Raw genomic sequence first — 11,945 nt, 5'->3', positions numbered from 1 at the left:
GCAGATGGTGGCTTTTCTCTCTGTGCATCTGTCAAGGGTCTCCCAACCTGGATCCTTCCTGACTGTTCCATTGGGAAACAGGAATGGTCTCTGGCTGGTTTAGACCATGACCAAAGCCCTTCCTGGGACAGTTGGAGAGTAGAGCTGTCCCAGACACATCTCTGATGGCCCAGTGTCCCTCCGAGCTACAGAGGACGAGGAGCTGGTCGGTCCCTATGGGTCTGTGTAGCAAAGCACCACCAGCCTTTTTTGGCATGAGGCTTGGTCAAGCACAGGACCCAGCGTGGGGTCACCAAGCACTGACACACCTCAGCTCAGGTGTGCCACACTGGGGCCCTGCCTGGCTCCCAGGGAAGGTCCCCGTGCAGGTCTCCTCCGAGGTGGGGTTGTCTCTTGCCAGCAGGACAGTTTGAACCCATCTCCTTTCTCCCTCCCAGGTCCTCTACCACCTCTTTGAGGAGTTTGCCAACTTCGAGCAGGTGACCATCCTCGACATCATCCTCGGCTTCCTCAGCTTCTTCGTGGTGTCGCTGGGTGGTGTCTTGGTGGGCGTCATTTACGGGGTGATCGCCGCCTTCACGTCCCGCTTCACCTCCCACATCCGAGTCATCGAGCCCCTCTTCGTCTTCCTCTACAGCTACATGGCCTATCTCTCTGCAGAGCTCTTCCACCTCTCCGGCATTATGGCGTGAGTTGGGAATGGGGGGGATGAGACACCCTCCTGTCCCCAGGACCGTTTGGAGGATTTACTGTGGTGTAACCACCGACCCAGCATGGCTAGTAACTGCCCAGTGAGGGCCAGAGGTGTGTTTGGGGTGGTATAAGCAGGGAGGCAGATGAGGAAAGTGACTCTTGAGTTGTTCCACAGATCCCAGGGTGCTGGCAGCCCGTTTCCCATTCTCCTGGGTACACAGGAGCAGGCAGGGCCTGGCTCCAATGCTCACTCCTGCCCTGCCAGGGGGAAGGATAAACCTCCTGTTGCCTTCTCTAGAGGCCTTGAATAATTGCTGGTGCCTCACAAGCTTTGTCCTGCTCTGTGTTTTGGTGCAAGAGCACAAAATGCTGCTGCAGGGCCAGGGTTTGGGGCTGTCCCCCAAAACACTGCTGCAGGGCCAGGGTTTGGCGCTGTCCCCATGTCCCCATGACTGCTGAGTGTCCCAACCTTGCCCCCAGGCTCATCGCCTCCGGCGTGGTCATGAGGCCCTATGTGGAAGCCAACATCTCCCACAAGTCTCACACCACCATCAAGTATTTCCTCAAGATGTGGAGCAGCGTGAGCGAGACCCTCATCTTCATCTTCCTGGGTGTCTCCACCGTGGCTGGTCACCACTACTGGAACTGGACCTTCGTCATCAGCACGCTGCTCTTCTGCCTCATCGCCAGGGTGTTAGGTGAGGTGTCAGTGTGGTGGCAAAGTCCTTGGGGATGGTCACAGAATCATGGAGTGGTTTGGGTTGGAAGGGACCTTAAACACCATCTAGTTCCCCCCTGCCATGGGCAGGGACACCTTCCACTAGACCAGGTTGCTCCAGTCCAATGTGGCCTTGAGTGGCCACCCTGGTGTTGGGTCATGGGCAACTCTCAGGACCCTGATGCCCAGGTTTGCCTTGCTGGGGAGACTGGAGTTGACTGGGTGGCACTGCTCCACCATGGGCACCACCCCTGCAGGTGGTTGGCTTTGGGAGGTGGGGTAAAGGCCATGTTTGTCCCAGGTGTGGGATTGGAGCTAGTGAGGGATGTTGGGATGAGCAGCAGGACAGCACCCACCCACACCCACAACCCTGGGGAGGGTGACACTGCACTGCAGGCTGGACTGCCAGGAGGTCTCTTTGGGTCTGGAGGGGATCCTTCACCATGTGGTCACACAAGACCCTGCCCTGCTCCCCCAGGTGTCCTGGTCCTCACCTGGTTCATCAACAAGTTCCGAATTGTGAAGCTGACGCCGAAGGACCAGTTCATCATCGCCTATGGGGGCCTGCGGGGAGCCATCGCCTTCTCCCTCGGGTACCTCCTGGACTACAAACATTTCGGCATGAGGGACATGTTCCTCACAGCCATCATCACCGTCATCTTCTTCACAGTTTTCGTGCAGGTTGGTGGTGCTCAGGTTGTGGTTTCAGAGGGAAAGGGGTTATTTAATGGCTCTGTGTGTGTGTGTGGAGAGTGAGGAGCACAACCCCACCCTCCCTCCCTGACCCTGTCACTGTCCCCCCAAAAGCTCTTGAGGTTCCCTGGTGACACCAACAGCGACTTGGCTTTGCTGAACCCCCCCCTGCTCCCACCAGTGTGCCTTGGGGAGAGATCTAACCCCCTCTCCCCCTTCCCTAGGGCATGACCATCCGGCCCTTAGTGGATCTGCTGGCCGTGAAGAAGAAGCAAGAGACAAAACGCTCCATCAACGAAGAGATCCACACACAGGTAACGCGCTGCTCCGGCCGGCCCTCCCCGCGCGCTTCTCGTCGCCGCCTTAGCCCTCTGCTCTCTCTGCTTCTGCCACCTCCACCGCTGTAACCAGGCAGGTTCACAGAGCAGGACCTGCCCCTAAATCAGTGCCCAAGGTAAGGGGGGACAGAGCGAGGGCTCTCTCCCGTCTGTGTCATCCAGTGCCCGCTCCGACCCAGCTCTCCCCTGTGCCTGGTAGAGCCGCAACCTGGTTGTGTAGGTCTGTCCTGCCCTCCCGAGGCCCATCCTGGACCCACAGCCCTGATTTTGCACCCCCTGAGTGCCCTCTGTGTCAGCCTGGGTGTTGGGGTGGGGAGAGGGTGGGCAACAGCCCTCTGAGCTGCTGACGCCTTGGAGTGTCTCTTCCAGTTCTTGGATCACCTTCTGACGGGGATTGAGGATATCTGTGGTCACTACGGGCATCACCACTGGAAGGACAAGTGAGTGTGGAGGTTTGGTGGCTGGGAAAGGGTTTGAATCACCACCCAGAAGGTTTCTCAGCCCCGTGCTGGGTTTTTCCCTAGGCTGTAACATTCACACACACTCTCCCTGCGGTGAATTATGGCCCTGGGTTGGGTCCAAGCGGGGCTGCAGGGCTGTGCCCCTTCACCACAGCAGGGTGGGAGCTGCTGGTGGCTGGTCCCTGCAGGAGCTCAGGACTGTCCATAGTGGGTGTGAGCAGCTTCTGGGTGTTTTGGAGTCTGTGTGGCTCAGGAGGGATTCAGAGAAGCTTGGCCTAACCTGCGCTGGTGGGAACTGAGCCCACCACTGAACAGGCTATCCTGGGCCAGGGATGGGGAGCAGGGAGTGGGTGGCAGGGCAGGGGGAGGTCTGACATGTTGCTGCTCCTTCTTTCCCCGTGTCCTCGGGAAGGCTGAACCGCTTCAACAAGAAGTATGTGAAGAAGTGCCTGATCGCAGGGGAGCGCTCCAAGGAGCCCCAGCTCATCGCCTTCTACCACAAGATGGAGATGAAGCAGGCCATCGAGCTGGTGGAGAGTGGGGGCATAGGCAAGATCCCCTCTGCTGTCTCCACTGTCTCCATCCAGTGAGTTCCCAGCCCTGGCACCTCCCATGGGACCCTGAGTGCTCCCTGCTAATGGCCACAGGGCAAGCAGCCCTTGGGTCCTGCGTGGCCATTGTGGTGTCGCTCTGAATCCTGTCTGTCCACGCAGGAATATCAACCCCAAGTCCCTCCCTGTGGAGCGCATCCTTCCGGCCCTGTCCAAGGACAAGGAGGAGGAGATCCGGAAAATCCTCCGCAACAACCTGCAGAAAACCAGGCAGAGGGTGAGGTGTCCCCTGGCACCGTGTGTGTCCCCTTTGCCTCGCTGGGGGTGGCCAGGACCACTGCCCACCAGAAGCCCTCAGCTGGGCCCTTCACTCCCACTGTCCCTACCCTGCTGCCCTTTGTGTTCCTGGCCTGGCTCTCCATCCCCAGGAGGCTTTTCCTCCTGAGATGGCACTCGGATAATCTGAGGGGAAGGATGGCTTGGTCAAGGGGTGAGCCCAGCCTTTAAACCCTCACTGGGCCAAGGTGGGTCAGGATCAGGCATCCCACAGTGGCACACAAGAGATGAACCACCAGCTTGCCTGGAGCTGCTCTGCCCACTGGTGGCTGTTTCATCAATCTCCAGGGAAAACAGGGCTGTGACCTTCCTTCCCTTTCCGTGTGGGATTTTAACGCCTCCTTTCCTTGGGGTCTCTTCCCAGTTGCGATCCTACAACCGGCACACGCTCGTGGCCGACCCCTACGAGGAGGCCTGGAACCAGATGCTCCTGCGGAGGCAGAAGGCCCGGCAGCTGGAACAGAAGGTGTCAGGGCAATGCTGGAACTGGGATGCTGCCACAGGCTGGGGAGGATGGGGAAGACAGGGTGGCTTCCCAGCCTGGGAAACACATGAGTGTCCAGCACAGGGAGGGAGCTGAGGTTCAGATGACAGTGAGCGACCCCAAACCTTGGGGGTCTCTGATTGCCCCAGGCTCTGAGCAATTCCCTGCAGCATGGCTGGGAGGATGTGCACATGTGCTGTGCATCCCACTGCTGCTCCTTGCTCATCCCTGGGGCCTGGGGTCAGTTCCCTGCCTCCCCTTCCTCATGTACCTTGGCCATTCCCCTGAGACAGTCCCTGTGCTCCCATTCCAGATGAACAACTACCTGACGGTGCCGGCTCACAGGCTGGATTCGCCCACCATGTCCCGGGCTCGCATAGGCTCAGGTAGGTGGGATGGAGCTGTGGCAGGAGTGTCACTGCTGGCACCCAAAACACTCGGAGGGTGTGCTGTCCTGCACCTCCTCGGCTCCCTGTGGCTCTCCAGCCCCGACCATCCCCATCCCACACCCATCCAGCCAAGCCCCAGGGGTTTGCTGTTCTGAGCAGAAGCACCTAGTTTGCTTCTCAGCACAATTCCCACTGGCAAGTGGGGTTGGCCGGTCTCTCCAGAGCTCAGCTTACTCCTTCCATGCAGCCATGTCTGTGTCCATGCCTTTCCCTGCCCTCCCCAGGGGAGGAGACCAGGAGCGCTCAGCCCCAAGACCTGTTGGTCTGGACTCCCAGCTCCTCTGTCACGCACGTGCTTTGCAATCCTCAGTTCCTCCTGTCCTGTGTGTCCCTTCCTGCTCTGGTGACACGGTGACAGTGTGACGGGGTGTGACGGGGCTGCAGAGTCTGCGGTCCATCAGCAGAGGGCAGCTTTGTCCTTCCAAATGGAGCCGGGCTGTCGGCGGCTCCAGACGGGATGTGGAAATCGGGGAAAGGAATTACACAGCAGAATTGGAAAGCAGAGAGACAACCCAGGCCCTCCAGCCCCAAACACCCCAGCCATAATATCTGGGGTGCATCACCTGGGTGTCCCTGAGACCCCCCCTTCCCTTCCTGACCCCTCTCTGCCCCGCCAGACCCGCTGGCCTACGAACCCAAGGCGGACTCGGAGAACCTGCCCATCATCACCATCGACCCGGCCTCGCCGCAGTCCCCCGAGTCCGTGGACCTGATGAGCGAGGAGCCCAAGGGCTGCAGCGGCCTCCCGCCCTCGCCCGAGGAGGATGAGGAGGGGCTGGTGATGCGGGTGAAGGAGCCCTCCTCCCCGGGGACTGACGATGTCTTCACCCCGGGGACCGGCGACAGTCCCAGCAACCAGCGGATGCTGCGGTGCTTGAGCGACCCGGGGCCCCGGCCGGAGCCGGAGGAGGGGGAGCCCTTCATCCCCAAGGGGCAGTAGCTGCTGGCACGAAGCCTCGTTATCGTTACTCTCTCTCTTCATTCGTTCGTTCTTTGCTCTCCTTTTTTTGGTTTCCTGTCACTACACACCAGGTTTGGGAAGGGGAGACTGTCCTGGATGGACTGGGAATTGCCAGGACAGCTCTGCCCTGGGCTGGCCCCGATGAGCAGGGAAGGAGCCCCGGGATGCCCCGGGCTCCTCGGGCGCCGTGGCCTGGGGGTGACGGACGATTTACTGGGATTTGCAGGTGCCTCACAGCCCCCACGGGGCTCTCCTAGAGGTGCCCACCCACTCAGGGCCTGCGAGTGGCTCCCTGGGGGGGCTGCGGCCGGCACAGGGGGCTCTGACCAGGGGTGTCCATAACAGCTCCCCCATGGCACAGCTTCCCCTCTCCCCAGTTGTGCTTTATCTGCCCCCTTGCCTTGCTCTGGAGCAGAGGGATGGGACAACAGGAGCCAGGCTCTGTGTGGGGCTGGCATACACACACTCCCCCCAGGACCCTCCCAGGGACCTCGGGATGGTGCCTCTGCTCCCTGCCCTGGCCACTTCCCCCCCAGGGCCAGCTGTGCCCAGGATCCTCCCCCCTGGCCCCACATTTCATGCCAGGTCTTGTCAAATAAATATCTTAGAGCCATGCAAGGGGGGAGCCAGGATCCCCTTTCGTTGAGCAGCCTCTCCATCCCTCCTGGAACCACTGTCACCTGTCCCCGTGGGGACTCTCCACCAGCCTTGGCCCCTCACCCTGTGCCAGCGCGGCAGCGGCTGCTCCTTAACCAAAGACGGGGTCTGGGGTGTGCCAGGGGAGCATCTCCTACTTGGGGGGGATTATTTATCTCTCCTGCAACCAAGAGGAGCTGGGGGAGAGCTGAGGAACAGCATGGGGACACGTTGGGAAGTTGGCAGGAGGGGGATGTCAGTGGGTGCCAGGGGTCCTGGGTTTGGAAGGACCCGTCTTTCCCCTAAAGCTTGGCTGGAGGGATCACCGAGTGTTTTGGTGATTTACAGCCCTCCCCGGGCCCAGGGGTGTCCTGCATCCTGTCTGAGCACATCACCTCGTCCCCCATGTGCCACCCAGCTCCCACCACGTGGATGCCATGTGCCTCCCCTCCCTGGGGAGCCCCCCCAGCCGCTTCCCCCCTCCCCGTGCCGTGCCTTGCCACGCGTCGCCTCTGCCCCGCTGCCTTGGTGGGCACCTGCCCCCCGTGCCCACCCCGCTCCACATCCCACTGGGACCCCTGGGGGTCCGGTGTGTGCCGGGGTGAGCACCCACGTCGCTGCCTGCGCCTGCCTGCTGCCCTGCTCTGCCTCCAGGAGGGGGAAAAAAAATACAAAACAACAACAAAAAGCAATGGAAATTCTCTTGTATAAAAAGAAAAAAAAAAAAAAAAGGAAAAAAAAAAAGGAAAAAACCAAACCCACATGTAAAGAGAGATTCTTGGTTTTTATCATAAATATTCTAATAAATTAATGTTAATTTTTAGTGGGGGTATTTTCCAGCTGTTCGGGCTCCTACCCTCTGCCACACGGTCCCGGCTGCCCCAGAGGAACAAGGTGGGTGTGAGGCTTCGTCCCCAGCACTGGGATGGAGGGTTTGCCCCTTGCCCTCCTGCTGTGGCCTGGGGAGAACTGGAACCTCATCCCAAGGGGGGCTTTTTAAGCCATTCCCAGTTTTGGCAAAGATGGATACTCGACAGATCCTGGGCTCCCACATCCCTCCCAGAGCCACACCGATGTAAGGGTGTGTTGGGAGGGAAAGGGCTGGTGGTCTCACGGGATGAAGGTGCTTTTGGAGGGGGATGGATCACCCTGGCACAGCCCTGGGGTGCCGGCTAGATGTGCCAGCACAGCTCTGCCCACCCCAAGCTCAGGATGTTGTCCCCAGGCAGGAAGGGGCAGCAGCTGCCTTGTCCTGGCGCTGCAGCAGGGTTTTTGGGGGGGCTAAAGGTTCCATCCCTAGGGAAGGGGGCTCAAGGACATCTGAGCCCTGTGATTTTTTTCCTGGATTTCCCCAGGAGTTGGAGCTGAGCCCTCAGAGAGGAGCGTTTGCAGAGAGGGAAGAGGCTCAAGGCTGCCTGGGTTGCCTGGGTGAGGGCAACCCAAAAATCCCCCAGGATCCTCCTCCCCAGCTCCAGCAGGGCTTGCACCTTCTCCCCCCTCCCCACCAAGACCCCTCCCAGAGCCCGGGGCAACCGGAGCCCCTCGCCCTGGGGCAACTGCAATGGGAATGTGTTTCATGGCTGCAAATTAAAGCCCTGAGCCACCAGGCGGCCGTGACTCAGCCCCCGCCCTCCAGCAGCGCGTCAGCGCCGGCCTTGCTCACCTGCTTAAAATACCTGAACCCCAGGGTCCCCCGTGGCCCCGGGCTGGGATTTGGCCAGGTCACCCTGCCCCAGGGGTTCCCTCCTTGCCGAGGGGGGCCTGGGCGGGATGAGGTGGCCAGGGATGTGGGACAGGGGATGCCGTGGGGCAGGTGATGCTGTGGGGCCCATGGGGCAGGCAATGACAGGGGACAGACAATGCCATGGGGCCCATGAGGTGGGTGATGCTGTTGGGCCCATGGGATGGGCAATGCCATGGGGCAGGTGATGCCATGGGGCCCACGGGGTGGGCAATGACATATGCCCCATGGAGGTGCCAGTTTGGTGAGTGCCATCCTTGCACCCCACACAAGGATCAGGGTGGCTCATCCCTGGGGGCAGCAGTGCCAAAGCGGGAGGGTTTGGCAGGAACAGGCACAGCCAGGCCATGGCTCTGTCCTTGCTGGAGGAAAGCAGCGGTTTTGCCATCCCAGCTCAAGGGGTAGGAGAACTAGAGGTGCTGGATACAGCCCAGGGCACGGAGGGAGCAGCAGGAGCACGGCAGCCCCGAGCAGTGCCCGGGAATCTCACCTGCCCACGTGCCAGTGAGCGTCACGTGCAGCCGTCCTCTTGGCTCCAGTCATAGCTTTAATGTGAGAGCTCCCCAAACCCAGGCATTTCCAGGATATTCTTGTTTCTGTCTTAAAGGGTGAGTAACTTTTTTTAATGAGGGAGGACTAATGATCCCCCCCCCAGGGATGGGCTGTCACCGCTGAGCAACTGCCAAAGCACACGAAGTGCCGAGGCCAGGGGTGGATGGGCCCTGGTGTGTACCCCCAGCCCTATCCACAGTCCTGGTGGTGATGCCTTTTCCCTACATATGGCTCCCTCCAGCCCTGTATCCCCCCTTTCCCTCCCAAAGTGTATTTGGGCCATGGTGGTGGCACCAAGGACACATCAAGTTCTTCCTGAACAGGGAGTTCCTGAGCGGGACGACCTTGTCACACACACACACACACGTGCCAGGGTGTTTATCCCCCTTCCCCATAACCCCCATCCATGGGGGTTAAAGAGCTGCAGGAAACTGCCCCAGCCAGGAGATGGACTCTGTTGTTTCCCTCTGTGGTCTGACATGAAGCCTGGGGGGCAGTGGGTGGCAGGAGGAGAGCAAACATTCCCACAGCCCCAGCAAGGACCGAGAGGACTTGGGAAAGGCCATGAAATCACTCCTCAAATCACTGGCTCCAGGCTGAGCAGCCCAACAAGGCAGAGCTCCTGGCTGGCTCCCCAAATTTCCCAGGAGGAGAGGCCAGCACGGCGATGGCACAAGGTGTCCTGGAGCTGCCACCACCCTCAGCCGTGCTCAGGTGTCACCCGGGGCCCAAGAACCCAAAGCGAAGGGAGCGGCTGCGCTCTCTGCCAGGCTCAAATTAGTGGCACTGAGATGGGTCATCCCCTGCCACGGCTTTAAAGGCACAAATCATGCCAAGAAAAACAGCGTGTGGTGTCACCGGGAAGCCACTGAGCCTGGGGACACACAGGTCACTGTTCATGCTGCCAGGGGATGGAGACCTCCCCAGCTGGTGACACCCCAGGGAAGCTGCAAGAGGGCATCTCAGTCCCTGCCCACTGTGGGGCCAGGTTGGTGCTCCATGTCGTTGCTGTGTCCTTGTCCCTGAGCCCCGGGGGTGCCATGTCCCCCCCACACTCCCCGGGCAGCATTTTGCAGCAGCCAGGGGAGGTGACAGGAGCCATTCCCCAGCTCTGTGTCACCTGCAGTAATAACACCCTGTGCTCCCTTTCATCTCGGGGCCTCCCTGGTGGCCCCTCTCCAGGGCGAGGGCATCCCGGAGGCATCACTCATCATCCATTCCAGGAGGCAGCCGGGGATGGGGCCGAGTCTGGGGGTCCTGGATGGTGACACAGGGACCCCGGGCTGAGAGCAGAGAGTGACAGCAGAGAGTGACCCCCCTCATGCCATGCAGTGAACACAAGTGCTCACTGTGCACCTGTGCCAAATCCAACCCTGCCATGGCCAGCATGGGAAAACCACCTCTCTGGGCAACTGTGGCCACTCAGGGCCACCACAGCAGCTGGTGGCACAGCCCCAGGGACACGGGTTCCCCATCAGTGAGGGTCTGGGGACAGCGAGCAGCAGTGGCACCTCTGGGATGGGCTGTGTGGGAGCGAGAGGAGCTGGACAGTGAACCCGAGTGACTGGGAGGTGTCCAGGAGCTGTGTTTGCCCAGGGAGGGGCTGGACACGGCCACAGAGGAGGGTTCCACCTCCTAAACCCACAGCAGGCACGTGGAGCCCGGCGTGAGTGGGGATGGCAGTGTGGGCGTGGGGACGGTGACAAGTGTGTGGGGACAGCAGCAGGTGTGCATGGGACAGCGGGCGTTTGTGTGGAGATGGTGGCAAGTGCGTGCATGGGGATGGCAGGGAAATGCATAGGGACGGCTGGTGCCTGCCTGGGGACAGCTGGCATCTGCGTGGGGACAGCTGTGTGCACGGGGACAGCTCATGTCTGCGTGGGGACAGCTGTGTGCGTGCATGGGGACAGTTTGTGTGTGCGGGGACAGCTCGTGTCTGCACGGGGACAGTTTGTGCCGCCGTGGGGACAGCTGCGTGTCCACGGGGACAGCTGTGCGTGTGCACGGGGCAGCCCTGCACAGGACAGCCCGTGCGTGCCCGGTGAGAGCCGCCGTGGGCTTGGGGACAGCCCGCGTGTTCACGGGGACAGCCCGGGACGCGGCTGACGTGAGCGGTGCCAGGGCGGCTGCCGTGGGAGCGGGGCGGGAGGAATGCCCCCACCCCGACACGAGCACTGCTGCTCCCCCGGGGCGACACCGGGTGACGTTGGTGGCTCCGGGAGAAGGGCTTGGTCCCTCCTGCGCGCTCAGGGAGTTGGCACACACCCTGCGCAATGCCGAGTGGGACGGAGCCGGTCCCACGCGGCTCAGGGCGTCCCTGAGGTCTCTTCACCTCCAGGCTGGGCTTTCGCCCCCTGCCCCGCTCCCCCGGCGCTTCCAGCCCTTTTCCCCACAGTTCCCCCACTGACCAGCCCGCCACGCCACACGGAGCTGCCAAAGGTTCCCAACGCCCCGCGGGGCTCAGCTCAGGTGGGGATGTTCCACCTTTGTCCCCACCCGCCCTCCTGGCAGCCTCTGCCCCTTTCCGTACCCCTGGAAATGCTTGGAATTCAGGAAGACCCCTGCTCCTCCCCGTGCACACGCCGGGGCACGTTCCGGCTCCACCCCAGATGATTTCCCGGTGTCCCCCGGGCAGCACTGGGATGCTGCCGACCCCAGATCCGTGGGACGAATGGGACCGTGGCACCCCGAGCCCCCGTCTTCCTGCACAGCCCCTGTCCCACCCTCACATCCCCAAAGGGGCTTTGCCACCCTCGTGCCACCACCCGGGAGGCAGGATCCGCCCGCGTTTCACCCCGGGACGACGATTATTCCTTAATTGCCAACAAAACAAACGAATAAAGCCCGGGCTGGCTCTTGCTGAGCTGGAAGGAAACGGCCTGGGTGCCATTCCCAGCGCTGGGTTCGCTGCCGGCGGCTCTCTGGGATAATCGTTTGGTGATGGATGTTAACGAGCAGCTCAGCCAGTCCGGCCGGAGCGCGTCAGCTCTTTTTAATGGGCCGATGTTTTCTCCGGAGCTGGCAGCAGCCCGTCCCTCCCGGCCCGTGGATGTCCCAGCTCATTGCCAGGCCACCGGCTCGTCCCCCAGGGACCTGCAGTGCCCTGTCCATCCCACCAGCTCCATGGCACATCCTGCCCCTCCACCCAGAGGTGTTGTGGCCCGTGGGGTCCCCCAAACCCGAGGGGTGCTCAGCCCCCAGTCAGCCCTTCATCCTGCTGGATCCCCCCAGCTGGATGGACCCCGATCCCTAACACTATTTGGCCCTTCTCAGAACCTTGGGAAACCCTTCCCGATCCAGCTTTGCTGCTGGCAGAATAAAAAGGGTTTTGC

The 11,945-nt window shown here is 61.2% G+C and overlaps 1 protein-coding gene across 1 annotated transcript in view; it reads left to right on the top strand.

Annotated features, from left to right (window-relative positions):
* SLC9A1 (solute carrier family 9 member A1) overlaps positions 1 to 7,143 on the top strand; it is a 30,260-nt gene extending 23,117 nt beyond the window's left edge. The window contains exons 3-12 of the mRNA XM_051807143.1: positions 438 to 688; positions 1,174 to 1,391; positions 1,890 to 2,092; positions 2,329 to 2,418; positions 2,812 to 2,882; positions 3,316 to 3,489; positions 3,617 to 3,731; positions 4,155 to 4,256; positions 4,588 to 4,660; positions 5,341 to 7,143. Of these exons, the coding sequence (XP_051663103.1) occupies positions 438 to 688; positions 1,174 to 1,391; positions 1,890 to 2,092; positions 2,329 to 2,418; positions 2,812 to 2,882; positions 3,316 to 3,489; positions 3,617 to 3,731; positions 4,155 to 4,256; positions 4,588 to 4,660; positions 5,341 to 5,663 (1,620 nt within the window). The 3' untranslated portion in view covers positions 5,664 to 7,143. The remainder of the gene's footprint in view (positions 1 to 437; positions 689 to 1,173; positions 1,392 to 1,889; positions 2,093 to 2,328; positions 2,419 to 2,811; positions 2,883 to 3,315; positions 3,490 to 3,616; positions 3,732 to 4,154; positions 4,257 to 4,587; positions 4,661 to 5,340) is intronic.
* Positions 7,144 to 11,945: the final 4,802 nt, after the last annotated feature.

This window comes from Manacus candei, unplaced genomic scaffold, assembly GCF_025592945.1.
Source record: "Manacus candei isolate 608988 ecotype Guabito, Panama unplaced genomic scaffold, ASM2559294v1 h1tg000070l, whole genome shotgun sequence".
Lineage (NCBI taxonomy): Eukaryota > Metazoa > Chordata > Aves > Passeriformes > Pipridae > Manacus > Manacus candei.
This window is presented reverse-complemented; position numbering and strand designations above follow the sequence as displayed.